This window comes from Opisthocomus hoazin, chromosome 3, assembly GCF_030867145.1.
Source record: "Opisthocomus hoazin isolate bOpiHoa1 chromosome 3, bOpiHoa1.hap1, whole genome shotgun sequence".
Taxonomy (NCBI): domain Eukaryota; kingdom Metazoa; phylum Chordata; class Aves; order Opisthocomiformes; family Opisthocomidae; genus Opisthocomus; species Opisthocomus hoazin.
The window spans coordinates 2392372-2405284 of NC_134416.1; the positions used below are offsets into that span (position 1 = coordinate 2392372).

The 12913-nt window shown below is 46.0% G+C and overlaps 1 protein-coding gene across 1 annotated transcript; it reads left to right on the forward strand.

Moving 5' to 3' along the window:
• Positions 1–2971: 2971 nt before the first annotated feature.
• On the forward strand, positions 2972–8406 carry LOC142360717 (lymphocyte antigen 6E-like). Its single transcript, XM_075415209.1, has 3 exons — positions 2972–3043; positions 7438–7557; positions 8193–8406. The coding sequence occupies exons 1-3, from the start codon at positions 2992–2994 to the stop codon at positions 8399–8401; spliced, it is 381 nt and encodes a 126-aa protein (XP_075271324.1). The 5' UTR covers positions 2972–2991; the 3' UTR covers positions 8402–8406.
• Positions 8407–12913: the final 4507 nt, after the last annotated feature.

Sequence of the window (12913 nt, forward strand, 5' to 3'; positions counted from 1 at the left end):
CTGATCTGGTCAGGAGTTCTCTGCTTCTTCCCTTTACTCTGTTGCTGCTACATTTCTAGGCTCAGTGATGGAGCAGATGGGGTGGAGATCCCCTGCAGCTCTTGGAAGAGCAAAGCAATAGCTAAGACGACAAAATACATGCACTCTTGGAGCTGGAGGGTGTGTAATTCCCAGCTAAGCAGCTTACAAGTGCAGCACTGCATTTCAGATGAGCTTGTATAGAAATGGCACCTGGAAAAAAGCCCTCAAGTTTGCAGCCCAGCTGGATTTGAGGGGAGTCCTGCTCCACCAGCACTGAAAACAGGCTGCAAAGTGCATGTGCTTCTGTGCAACAGGGAGAAACCACAGCACTGGCTGAAGGCTGTAAAGATTGGATTCTGTTTAATCATCCTGTAAAGATTTAATTTCTTACACCCTCATTGTAAGAGCAATGAGGGTGTCCTAGCATTTATTTAAATACAAGATGGGCCAGCTGAAGAACGCTATGGCATTTCTGTGCTGAGGGACCAACAGAAGCTTGGGTTTTTGCACTTTTTAATCACTTTTCCCATCACTTTTCCTATGCATTAATCACAGTAATTTCTGAAATGATTTCCAAAGCTTTTGGCCAACTTGAAAATCCACATTTAGTAAAAGCATTTGAATTAAGCACCACAGTTACTTTTAAATTTCAGCCTTTGTTTCATGAAAAGTACATGTTTTCATCAAAATAAAGAAACTGTTTGCCCTTCTCACGTGACAGTTTCAACCAGGTTCAGAACAAGATGAACGAAACACTCTCTGTCCTTCTCCACTCTGCAACTCTGTCAAGGGAAATAAGTCTTCCCCTCTCATCCTCCACCCCCAGTTAATTCCCCTGTTACTCTTTCCAAAATCTCCTTGAAGTTCATGACTTCCAAATACTTGTCAACTGAGATAATGTCTTCTCCTTCTGTCCTTCTGGTGTTCTAATCACCTGTGTCTTTTCTACCCCCCTGGGTCCTTTTCAATCTATCTCACCTGACACTGGTGGGGGATGAAGATAACATTAACATCAGAGGGGCACGTGGGACCAGTTGGAAGAGTTGCAGGACCATCTAATGGAAAATCTTGACTATCAGAAATCCTGCAATAACTCCTTTAAGCAATACAGCATTGCCATTTCAAAATCTCAGGAGCTTGCAGGCGACAAGAGATATTTTAGTTTTTGCTTGGATGAGACTACAAGGGAAGGGAAGAAAAAAAAAGTGCCCGGCTGAGCTGCTATTTCTGTACCTGTTAATGGATGCTGTTGGCTTAAATAAATCTGAATGTGGGCTGCCTCTGCAGTGTAACGTACGGGCTGCAGAATGGCATCGCCTTGTGACAAGAGCCCACTTTTCTGCCATTACCTCAGACAGTCAGCAATAAAGTTGATTTACCAATAAAGACTCATGAAATCCCTTCTGGATTGGGGAAAATGAAATACTTCACAAAGAAGAGAGGGTTGCAGTTCCTGGCATGGAGGGTGCCAGCTTCTGTTTTCCTCCTGCCTGGTGCCTTACACAGGCGTTGGCCTTACGAAGCTGAACAACGCCCCTCCTTTGAGCTTGCTTGGTTAATTGCCACCTCTATTCCAACTGAGCTTCATGCTCTACCTATTGAGAAAGCAGAAATTTCCTCACCTTAGTCACACAGGTCTCCATACTAACAATATTTATGCATCCAATTTAGAGGTTTTGGAAAGAGTTACATCACCTCAAGAACAGGGAATGCCTTTTCGATGAGATAATGACTGTAGGTGGGTCGTACTGGAAGCCCAAATATTGACTGGGAGGTGGAAATCTGAGCAACTTTGTTATTAAGAAAAAAGGAAAACAAAACAGGTGGAGAGCAGCAAGGGGCAGAGTTGCTGGCAGAGGCTTGGGGCACACAGGTTGCTCCTGCAGCTCTGAGTGTCATGTGAAAGGGATCCAGATGGGCCGTTTCTGGGACTGTGCCTCCATCCCCATGACTAGATGGCAGAAAGACAACGGTGGGAGGTAAAAGCAACAACAGTCAGAACAAGATGGGAAAGATACTGATTTTATACAGGGAGATAGGATGAAACACGATTAAAAAGGAGGAATGAAAAGCACTGTATGGAAATACAGTGGAGTATTCCTATTCGGCATTTCACGTAATTTTGGCTGGCAATAATTTCTTTTTCTGAAGACTTAATGAGTTGAGATCCTTGATCAGGCAACCCCTCACTCTCTGTGCTTTAACTGTTTTTTGTTTTTTCTTCCTGACTTTTATTTTTTGTAATTTGTGAAAAAATTCACAGCTTGCTTAAAGTGTTATTTATACTTTTTAATTTAAGTGGTCATTTTCATTGCCCAGTGGAATTTATTTTCCAGTAAGAGAACATTTCCCCTCATATAAAATTTCCAATTCTTGAGCAGAAACATTTATGGTTTTGAACAGCAGTCTTAAAAAGGCCCACAGAAAATCATGTCTGGTCCCCTATGAAATGCAGAGGAAGGATAGTGCTCTTGTCATCTAGCTGCATTGACAATCCTGGGAGACATTTTGTAGAAATTTCAATCCCAATTTCGATTTCAAATTGGATCAATTTCCATATGCACTAAAACAGTATGAGAAGACAGGATCTTCAAGGATGCAGCCTGCTCTGAGACCCAAGCTGGCCTGGAAAAGAAAACATTCCTTTTCTTACATGATCACTGTTTTGTTTTTGTGTTTTGCTTTTCCTCCACTTCTCCAGAATTAGAAACTGTTGGGAAATTAACACGAGATGAACAAGTTGTATTGTGAAACAGCTAGGAAAAGAAGTGGGGGGAGAGTATACGCCTATTTAGATTTCCTCCAAAGAATACTTCCACACACAAGCACTGACATGTTACTCTCAATTATCCAACATCTGACACAGCAACCCTGTAGTTATTATCCTAGATCCAAAGCAAACATTGCAGAGGTATAAAACCTGCCCTGGGTGAGTCCTGCTTGTTTTGGAGGCTGCAAGACGTATAAAGGATGAAGACGTCTCTTCTTGTCGTGCTTATCGTAGCCCTGTGCACGGACAGTGGTGAGTCTCTAAGGATCGCTTTGCACTAGCAAGACCCCCGGAGTTGGGGCATGTTGTTGACATTGCAGGATGACAAGGGGATTTTGCAGCATGAATGGTAAAGCTGAAGGGTCTACAGAATATTCCAGTCCCTGGAATAAAAAGCCAGGGGATATATCCCTACCAGGATTTGGAAGAATGCTGAGGACCTGAAGTGGGGGATGAAATACCACTTCACCTGACTCTTGTAGTCCCAGCCCAGCATTTGGAGTGGCTCAGTATAGGCATCTGAGAGCTCTTGGTGCAGCTCCTTGAGAAGTGGGGTTAGCTGAGGGATAGACAGAGCTGGACAATCAAAGGGCCATGTATGCAATAAAGCTGCAAATTTGACATATATCTAACTGCAGGCTGATTATTTTTTTTTCACTTGCTTGTTTATTGGTTGCAATTACAAAGCATCAGTCCCTAATTTGGTAGAAATGGGCATGCCACAAAAAGACGCAATTGTGGGTCTTGTCTCTTTCTTGCAGCTTGTTGCTTTGAGGTACGAATTAGCCGATGCTGATCCCAGGTCTGGGATGGAGACACAGAGTCCCATTTTCATTCTGATAACTGGCTGGTTTTTTTGGGAAGGATGCACTGGGAACATGCACTTTAACTTTGCCTTGTTGGGCTCTGCCAAGGACTGCTGCCTTTGCCTCTGGAAGACGCCCTGTTTGCACAGGGGTGGGCTGTGGGTCAGGCAAGGGACAGAGGGTGCAGCCCTAAATATCCCTCTGACTATTCCACGGGAACAGTTGATTTCCTCAGCTTAGGGGGCTTTTGCCTTATTGCAAACCAAATTTTTCTTAGCCTCTGTTGTAGGGCTTTGGCTGCAAACTACTGGCCGTTCTGGTCCCAGTTTAGCAGAGCTTTTAGGCTCACACCTAATTTGTGGCTGTAAATGTTCTTACTGTGGGACTTCACAGGCTTTAAATTTGGCGTGTCCTAAATCATTGTGCTCAACGGGATTGAGAAAGTTGAGCACAATAAAAGGATTCTTTACTGCAGCTTATCAACTGTAATCCCATTTTTTAAAAAGATCACGTAATGAGACAGCAAACTTATCAAAGGAGTTGGTGAAAACTAACACATATGCAGCAGCACTTTGCTGTGCAATCTAGCCAGAAGACTGGGTGATGTTCCAATTAATCCTGAACCTGACTGATTTTAGCAGTGTAAATCCAGCATCTACTGCCACTTGCACTTGCTAATGCTTTACACGTGTAATTTGTTTATCTGGGTGTCTTGAATTATTCACATGAAAATCTTCCTTGAGGAATGCCCTAGTGAGGCCCCATCTGGAGTACTGTGTCCAGTTCTGGGCTCCCCACTTCAAGAAAGATGGGGAGCTACTGGAAAGAGTCCAGCGGAGGGCTACGAGGATGATGAGGGGACTGGAGCAACCCTCCTAGGAGGAAAGGCTGAGGGAGCTGGGCTTGTTCAGCCTGGAGAAGAGAAGGCTGCGAGAGGACCTAATATATACTTACAAATATCTGCAGGGTGGGTGTCAGGAGGATGGGGCCAGACTCTTGTCAGTGGTGCCCAGTGACAGGACAAGGGGCAACGGGCACAAACTGAAGCATAAGAAGTTCCACCTGAACATGAGGAAGAACTTCTTCCCTCTGAGGGTGACGGAGCCCTGGAACAGGTTGCCCAGGGAGGTTGTGGAGTCTCCTTCTCTGGAGATATTCAAGACCTGCCTGGACAAGGTCCTGTGCAGCCTGCTGTAGGTGACCCTGCTTTGGCAGGGGTGTTGGACTAGATGACCCAGAGAGGTCCCTTCCAACCCCTACCATTCTGTGATTCTGTGATTCTGTGAATATTCTTCTTCAGCTAGAGTAGAGGTCTCACTGGGTGCAGAACTAGATGACCCACAGAGGTCCCTTCCAACCCCGAACATTCTGTGATTCTGTGATTCTGTAAAAGCAGCCTGGTTTAACCTCAGGTTTGCATCCTGGGAGGGGCACATTTCTGTAGAAATATTATTCCTTTCCCCACCCTCATTGCAACAGATATTTCTGCAGATGCGATAAAATCAGAAGTTTTTTTCAGTAGCGTGAGCAATTTTTTTATGCAGCAGGACAGAGGATAAAAATTGTCCTACGTTAGTTCAGGATCTTAATAGATCTACAAGGTTAGGAGCCCACATGCCTCCAGAGACCCCTACAGTAAACAATGAATGAGAGAGAAACCTCCTGAACACAGACAGATGTCGGCAAAATCACCCCTGAAGTTGCTTGCACCCTCCCCTGGCCAGGACGGTCTCAGGACAGCAGTACTCTTAAATTAGCAGCGTTGGGAGGTTGGGATGAAACAGGACTTGGGCACGCAACAAGCTCCACTGTTTCCTGCATAGATTCAGGAAGCTTTTCTTGGAATGGGCTTGATTAAAGAAGCTGCATTAATTAAGGGATAAAATGAGTTACATGTCTGCAAAACGTAGCTGCATTAATTAAAGAATAAAATTAGCTACATGTCTGGAAAACCCAGTCTGGGGACTCTGCTCTGCTGTACGGTTATTCTGTGAGGAAAGGGTGGTTCCCAGTGGGGTGGAGCAGAAACGTGCCTCTGTGAGGTTTGCACAAGAAAAGAGAATGAAATCACTATGAGTGCAGACTATGGTCTAAAGGATGGTCTAAAGGAGGGTCCCAGACTTGAAAAAAAAATTTAGCCTGAAGCATCAAGGCAATACTGAATGCAAGAGCCAGGCAGGACAGACAAGAGAGTCTGGAGGTGGAACTGGCCATGACCAAGGCAGGAAGAAAATCACAACAGTCTTCGTATCAAGTCATAGTGAGCTGGGTGCCACATTTGAGGGTTTTGAAATCCTAAGGGTGTTAAGCATGGGAACAGAGGGAGATAAGATCCGAGCCACTGCAAGACCAGATGCCCAGCCTCTATGTCCTCTGCTAGGTGCTCTTCAGTGAGAGACAACAGAGGGAGAGTAGGAACTGTGAGGACTACGGACAACAAGAGGAAAATGAAGGTCAGTGTTGGGTGGCCATAGATAGGGTGAAGGGGCTGTTAGCTGGAGCAGGGAGAGAGGACTGTTTCCACAGAGACAGAGAAGGATGAATAGCTGCCTAAAAGGTATTTTTGTGACTTCCTATGGAATACAGTGACCCTGGTCACCTGGGATCACGGTCTGAGCTGAGGTCAGGTCTGGGCCAGTAGGACACAAGGGAGCAGAGAGCCTGTTTTGAGCCAGCTGAGCTTGCCTCAGGGCAAACAAGGGCAGCAATGAGGTTGGGACATTGCTGGCAAAGGCACCAACAAGGGCAAAGAAGTTTGGGCAAGGGAGAAAAAGAGTGAGGGAGGCGAAGAGCAAGGAAGGCAAAGGAGGGTTCTGGTACAAAAACAAGATGGGTATTAACTGCCCATAGATAGGGATAGGCTGGAAATGAGAAGAATGAGCCTAATCCCTGGTGGGTGACATTACCGCAGAGTGTTTGCTCCAGATAAACAGACGAGTAGCAAATTCACCTTATCATGCAAACAAACCTTCCCCAAGGATCTCTTTGCTATGAATGACTGCTTTAGCTGACTTGAGTGCAAGCTGGTTTCATTCATTCGTGTTAGCACAGCGGTTGCCCATGCACAGTGTTACAGATGTACACATTTTGTAGTGTTAGGCAGTCATCACTCACAGACGGCTGTAAAAAGGAGTTTGCTGCAGCCAGTGGGGTGGTTTGCTGAGCCTTGTCTTCTACAGGTCCAAGATTGCCTCCTGACACAGGTGTGCTCTGAAAATGCACAAGCCAAATGCAAGAATCCATCTTCCCGGCAAACACTGAGAAGCAGATCTAGGTCACTTGTCCATCATTTGAGATATGTTGTGGGGGCATGCAGCAAAATGTTTATGCGTAGTATGGCCAGAAGTGTTACTGTTAGGTGTGTGACTCCCTCTTTGTGTTCAAAAAAGTTTTTTTTAAATACTTCACTGTTGGTCTGTGTGCTCTGAGAAAGGAGGCATAGGCCAGAACTCTTCAGATGACTTGAAGAGAGTGTGAAAGAGTGTGGCCAGGAATCAGCTGGTGTCTTTCAATGTCAGAACTAGTGGCTGGCAAAAGGGACTGGGAGGAGCTAAACTGGAAAGAAATTACAAAAGCCAGATGTTTAAATGAATTCAAGTAAATATCCAGAAGGAAGATCCCTTGAGGGTTACTAAATGGGCAAACCACATCAGCGTCAGGAATCTGAGCTTCAAGTAATTTTGGTCCAGGAGAGTCACTGGGGCCAAGTTTCACGCACCCAGGAGGTTGTCTCCTGTGGCTGGTGGGCTTCACGGTTCCTCTACCTAGAGCAACACAGTTTTGTGTTCCTATAGGCATTTCTAGAGGTGTTTGATGGGTGTTGTGTGCTTCTTTTTGCAGCTTTCTCCTTGATGTGTTTCACATGCAAAGATGCAACTTCCAATCTACAGTGTCTCAGTACAACCACGTGCTCTGACAAAGAGAAGTACTGTCTCACAACCTATTCTACCACAGGTCTCGGTAAGTGTGAAGCTTTTCTAAGCCTCTGATGACAAGGGAGAGTTCATGTTAGGCTGACTGCAGAGCCTCCTCCCGCCAAGAGGTGTGGTGGAAGAATTAATGAGGATCACAGCGTAGTGAACAAATCTCGTAGCATGTGGGAACTCAGCATAGCCCGTCCCTGTTGCAATATATTGTAATAATACTGCACTGCTGATTAAACACACCTAGAAGAGGAACACATTGGAAGAGAGAGGCTTTCTCTGCACTAACCCCTTGTCCCTTCTCCAAGCTCATATATATGCTCATGAGGTGGTGGAAATGGAAAAGGCCGGTACTCTGGAAAGGGAAATATCAAGACATGGTGACAATGACGTCTTGCACTGTACAAATGCACTAAATCTGCCCTAGGCTGCAGTCAGCTGGCCCTGAAAACAGGATAGGAGTCTGACGGCCTACAGATGGTGTCCATCGGCCACATACACACAAATGATGTTGCAATGTGCCAAAGCCCAAGGGAAAACCAAAAGCATGAAGTACAGAACAATGTACTACCCACTGGATATTGCACAGCCAGTCTGTCACTGAAGTTTGTAAAAAACACAAAAGATAAAATACCTGACTTTTCTCCCTGTTTTCTCTCTCTTCCAATCCAGGCAACGACCGTAACCAGCGTATTAGCAAGAAATGTTCAGCATTTTGCCCAACAATTGATCTGAATATCGGCATAGCTGGTGTTGTTACCAGCTGCTGCGAGACTTCCTTGTGCAACATCAGCGGCGCCAGCAGTGTGAAAACCAGCTACGCGATGATAGCTCTGGGTGTCTTGGCCAGTCTCACCGGCATCCTCCGTCTGGGTTTTTAAAGCAGCTGAGAGGGGGAAGGAGCTGCTTGGCCTTGCATTGGAAGGGATCACACTCTCATCTGTACAGTGTGTGAATGCTGCCCTATTTCTCCCACCTGGAATGTCACATCCCATCAGAAAACGTTTTTGCTCTCTCCGTGCTCTGACGACAACGTACAAGAGCACAGCCCTACCTCAAAAAGGTGTTTGGAAGAGAAAGGCATGATGTGGAGCCCTGCACATGCAGAATGGGACCACATAGTCACCATCCCTCCTACTATTGGCATTTATAACTCCATGCATTTTTTCGCCTTCATTTTGTCCCTGCCATTCTCTTGTGCCATTTTTCCCTTTGTACCATTTTTCTGCCCTGTATCATTTTGCCCCAAGGAAGCCTTTAATATTATAGTTGTTAAACAGAAGCTGGGCACAATAAAGTGCTATTTTGTTCTGTTGTGTGACTGTGTGGTATGGTACATCAGGTGAGGCGGCTGGATGCATCCATGTTAGCAGCAACAAAAGCAGAGGTGTTAGTCTGCAAGACAAATTGAAATAACACTGAAATATATTGCAATTGCTTTGCATTTACTTCAGAAAGCCTGTCCCCAGATTTTCTTTTCTGCACTGGCAGAAGCGTCACTTCGTGACTCCATTTCAGAGTAAACTGTGTTCTATTTAACTTGCTTTCAATTTCTCTTCTGGGTCAGCTGACTGAAAGGAAACGCTGTTGAGCTCTCCAGCAGGCAAACAGAGGTGACAAGGCGGGACTCAGTGTGAAGGGATCTTGAGCATTAAGTTTTCTTTAAACTGATTTAAGATCTTCCAGTGGAAATTGCTTTATAAGCATTACAGATTATTTTGAAAGGGGAGAAAAATATCTTGCATGGTGCTTAAAGGAAAATCATCAGAAGAGAGAGTTTCTACTGTGTGTCTGCTGGAGTCTGGAAATTTCAGCTTCGTCTATAACAAAATATTAACTTTGAAAATAAATCTTTTATGTTTGCTAGTCAAGTTTCCTATTTGGGTTAAAATTAAAGGAACTCATTCCTCTGCGCTAACCTTCCTTGTGGATAATTTTAGCTAGGAATGAGAGATTTGCTCACTCAAACCCTTCCGAAGTGAGTCACAGGAGGCTGAAATGCTTTCTCCTGAGCTGAAGAAGCCCTCCACTACGATTACCCCACCAATGATCTCCCAGGGCAATTAAATGGGCACAGCTCACCCAGCTGATTTTCTCTCCATAGACTCATCCCACAGGGAGAGCAGCTACATGCTTTGCTCATTCTGCTAGGTATTTGCCAAGAGCAGAGGAATAACAACACCCAGAAACTGCCAGATCTTTATAACAGGTTTGCAGAGGAAATGTGGTCTCATGGCTCCAGCTCATGCCAACCTGCTCCTGCTCCTTCTTGTCCACCCTTCCTCCCATCCACATCCGACCTCCAGCTATGGACTCCCTGGCTGTTTTCACTTGCAGCCTTCCTTGTTGGCTTCTTTATCCAGTCTTAGTCTGGGCTTTACCTCCAACCTCTATTTTCTTGCTAGAGCCTCAGCTCATTTTTTCCTCCTCGGTGCAAATGCAAGGACTGGCCAAGGATACTCCATCTTTAGCCATGAGACTCTCCATTGTCCCCACAGTTTCTACTACACTGCCATCTCACAGCTGAGCTGGCTCCATTCTACTGTCCAATCTACTCTCTTTGCCTTTCTTCCCCTCCTGACAGATTTAGAGATATTCAAATGGCACACATGTTTGAACATCTTGAACGAGACAAGAACTGTTCTGTGGCCTTGGATGGGCATACCCTGCCGCACACCCAGATGATGAGGTGGTAACAGCTGAACTATTGGAAATAGTCTCTAGCCTTTGCTATCCACAGGTTTTAGGATTTCTTAGGGACAAGACTGGTTGGCATAGCCCAAGGCCAGGCTGGGGTAGTACTGCCAGAGGTCTTGTCCTGCTGAGCTTGTGAATATAGAGCACTTGGCATCCAGGTTTAAATAAAGTCATGTCTTCACAGAATCACAGAATCACAGAATGTTAGGAGTTGGAAGGGACCTCTGTGGGTCATCTAGTCCAACACCCCTGCCAAAGCAGGGTCACCTATAGCAGGCTGCACAGGACTGCATCTAGGCGGGTCTTGAATATCTCCAGAGACTCCACAACCTACTTGGGCAACCTGTTCCAGGGCTCCGTCACCCTCAAAGTGTAGAAGTTCTTCCTCATGTTCAGGTGGAACTTCTTATGCTTCAGTTTGTGCCCGTTGCCCCTTGTCCTGTCACTGGGCACCACTGAGAAGAGTCTGGCCCCATCCTCCTGACTCCCACCCTGCAGATATTTGTAATCATTTCTAAGGTCCCCTCTCAGCCTTCTCTTCTCCAGGCTAAACAAGCCCAGCTCCCTCAGCCTTTCCTCATAGGACAGATGCTCCAGTCCCATCACCATCCTCGTAGCCCTCCGCTGGACTCTCTCCGGTAGCTCCTCATCTTTCTTGAAGTGGGGAGCCCAGAACTGGACACAGTACTCCAAATGGGGCCTCACTAGGGCGGAGTAGAGGGGGAGGAGAACCTCCCTTCACCCGCTGACCGCACTCCTCTTGATGCATCCCAGATCCCATTGGCCTTCTTAGCAACCAGAGCACCCTCCAGTTTGGATTGGGAGGTAAGCTGGCATGTGAACAAAGGTATAAAAATGTGTGGGCAAATGGGGTAAAGGCACATGATAGAGTCTGCTTCTTCTGTGGAGGTCTTTATGGTCTGCTAATGGCAGTTGCATGGAGAAGTTATGAATGGCACTTGGAAGCCAGGAGTCCTGTCCGTAATGGAGCAGCTCCATCCATAGGCTCCAGCCTGCCTAGTTTCTCCCTGACCCCATATATTTTGCATTCTCTCCTGCTCAGCAGCACAACCCATGCATGTGGGCCAAAGACTGACCCACATCACAAGTTTCATAGAAAGGTCCTTGTCTGGAGGTGGGACCAACAATTGCCCTGAGGCATGGGAGGTCCTGAAACCATGAAAGCTCTCTTAATGAGCCCTCCCTCAGTGAGCCCTCCCTAAGCAACCAGTGTTGTGTAAAAGGAGACTCCTCTCTGTCAGCCTCCCTGAGAAATCCTGGTGTGACATCTCCCACGCAGATGCTGCTGCCTAATTCCACATCCCTCCACCTAGGGGTTCTTGTTTGTTGGTTCCCATGGTTGCATACTTCTTGGATGAGAGTGGCAAGCTGCCCTGCAGAGACATCTGGGATGCCTGAAGGGCTCTCAGGAAGAAGATGAGCATCTCACTCAAATAGTTGGGATTGCTCCTGGGAGTTAGCTGGCACTGTCTGCGTGGTTTATCTAAGAGCTTGGGTTTTGGTGCTCTGAGTCACTGCGCCAGGACCTGAATCAGCCAAGGGGGCCTTGCCCTGTCTAAACGAGGCACCTGAAGGAGGTGGTTTAACTTTGACACTTCTTTTCCCTCACACAGGGCTCTGTCACCACTGATTCTGAAAGACCTATGCTGCCTTCTGCTCTCCTCAAATAATTTGGCTGTCTTTTCCCTCACAACATGAAATTTCTTCCCTTTCTCTCTGTGTATTTGCCCAGATCCGATTAATACCCAGTGAATCAATGACAGAGCAAGAGACAAGATGGATGCAAAAGAGCAAAGCAAGGTCATCACTGGGTTTCAAGAGCTCGGGAAGCCACGGAAAATGACAAAAGCATCCCTTTTTCAAAATTAACTGCTGCTCTCTTGTCATATAGCCAATTCATTTCTCCATTTTGAGGTCCATTTTAGTTTTCCTGAATGGGTAGAGGTGAGATTACTTCACACAGGTGAGTCAGTTTCCTTGCATTTTTTGCTGCCTTCCTCAATCTTACTTCTCACTTGGTGTCGCTGGCGGGTCTGCTCCAGGTCCTCCTCCAGAGTGAAGGCTGTGATGCTGGGCAGCAGGAAACACCCTCCCCACACTGGCTGCTTAAATGTTGCCTCAGACTGCATTGAGTTTCATAATCTGTCCTCTTGAGAAAGAAGGAATCACTGCAACCCTGTCACTGTGCTGCAAAGTCACTGCTCTCCAGATGCTGGGAAGAGGGCATGCTCCAGCATTACAGTCTGCCTAGGTACTAACGAAGATGTTAATGTCCAGGGGACAGCTCCCAGATAACTGTTTGACATACAAAAGCTTGCTTCCTACTCAAGTTTCTCTCCTTAGTGCATGTTTGTTGGCAGTGCTGGGGATGTCTTAGCCTAACCACTCTCTTTCAAAGCTGACTTGAGGAGGCCTGATGAAAGGACAGAGTCAACATCCTATTGCATGACAGTTCCCGAAGGAACAAATGGATAATGGCAACATAAGAGCGGATATGGAAATAATTAGAGCACTCTCTCATTCCTGGAGGAAGGGAAAAGGAATATACATAACAGAAGTCTATGGGATAATTAATAGGACCAAAAAAAGGAAAAATGGTTGCTTCCTTTTACCCTCATTGCAAAATACCAGCAAGAAGACACACCCACTAATTATGAAGAACAACCTGTTTATAA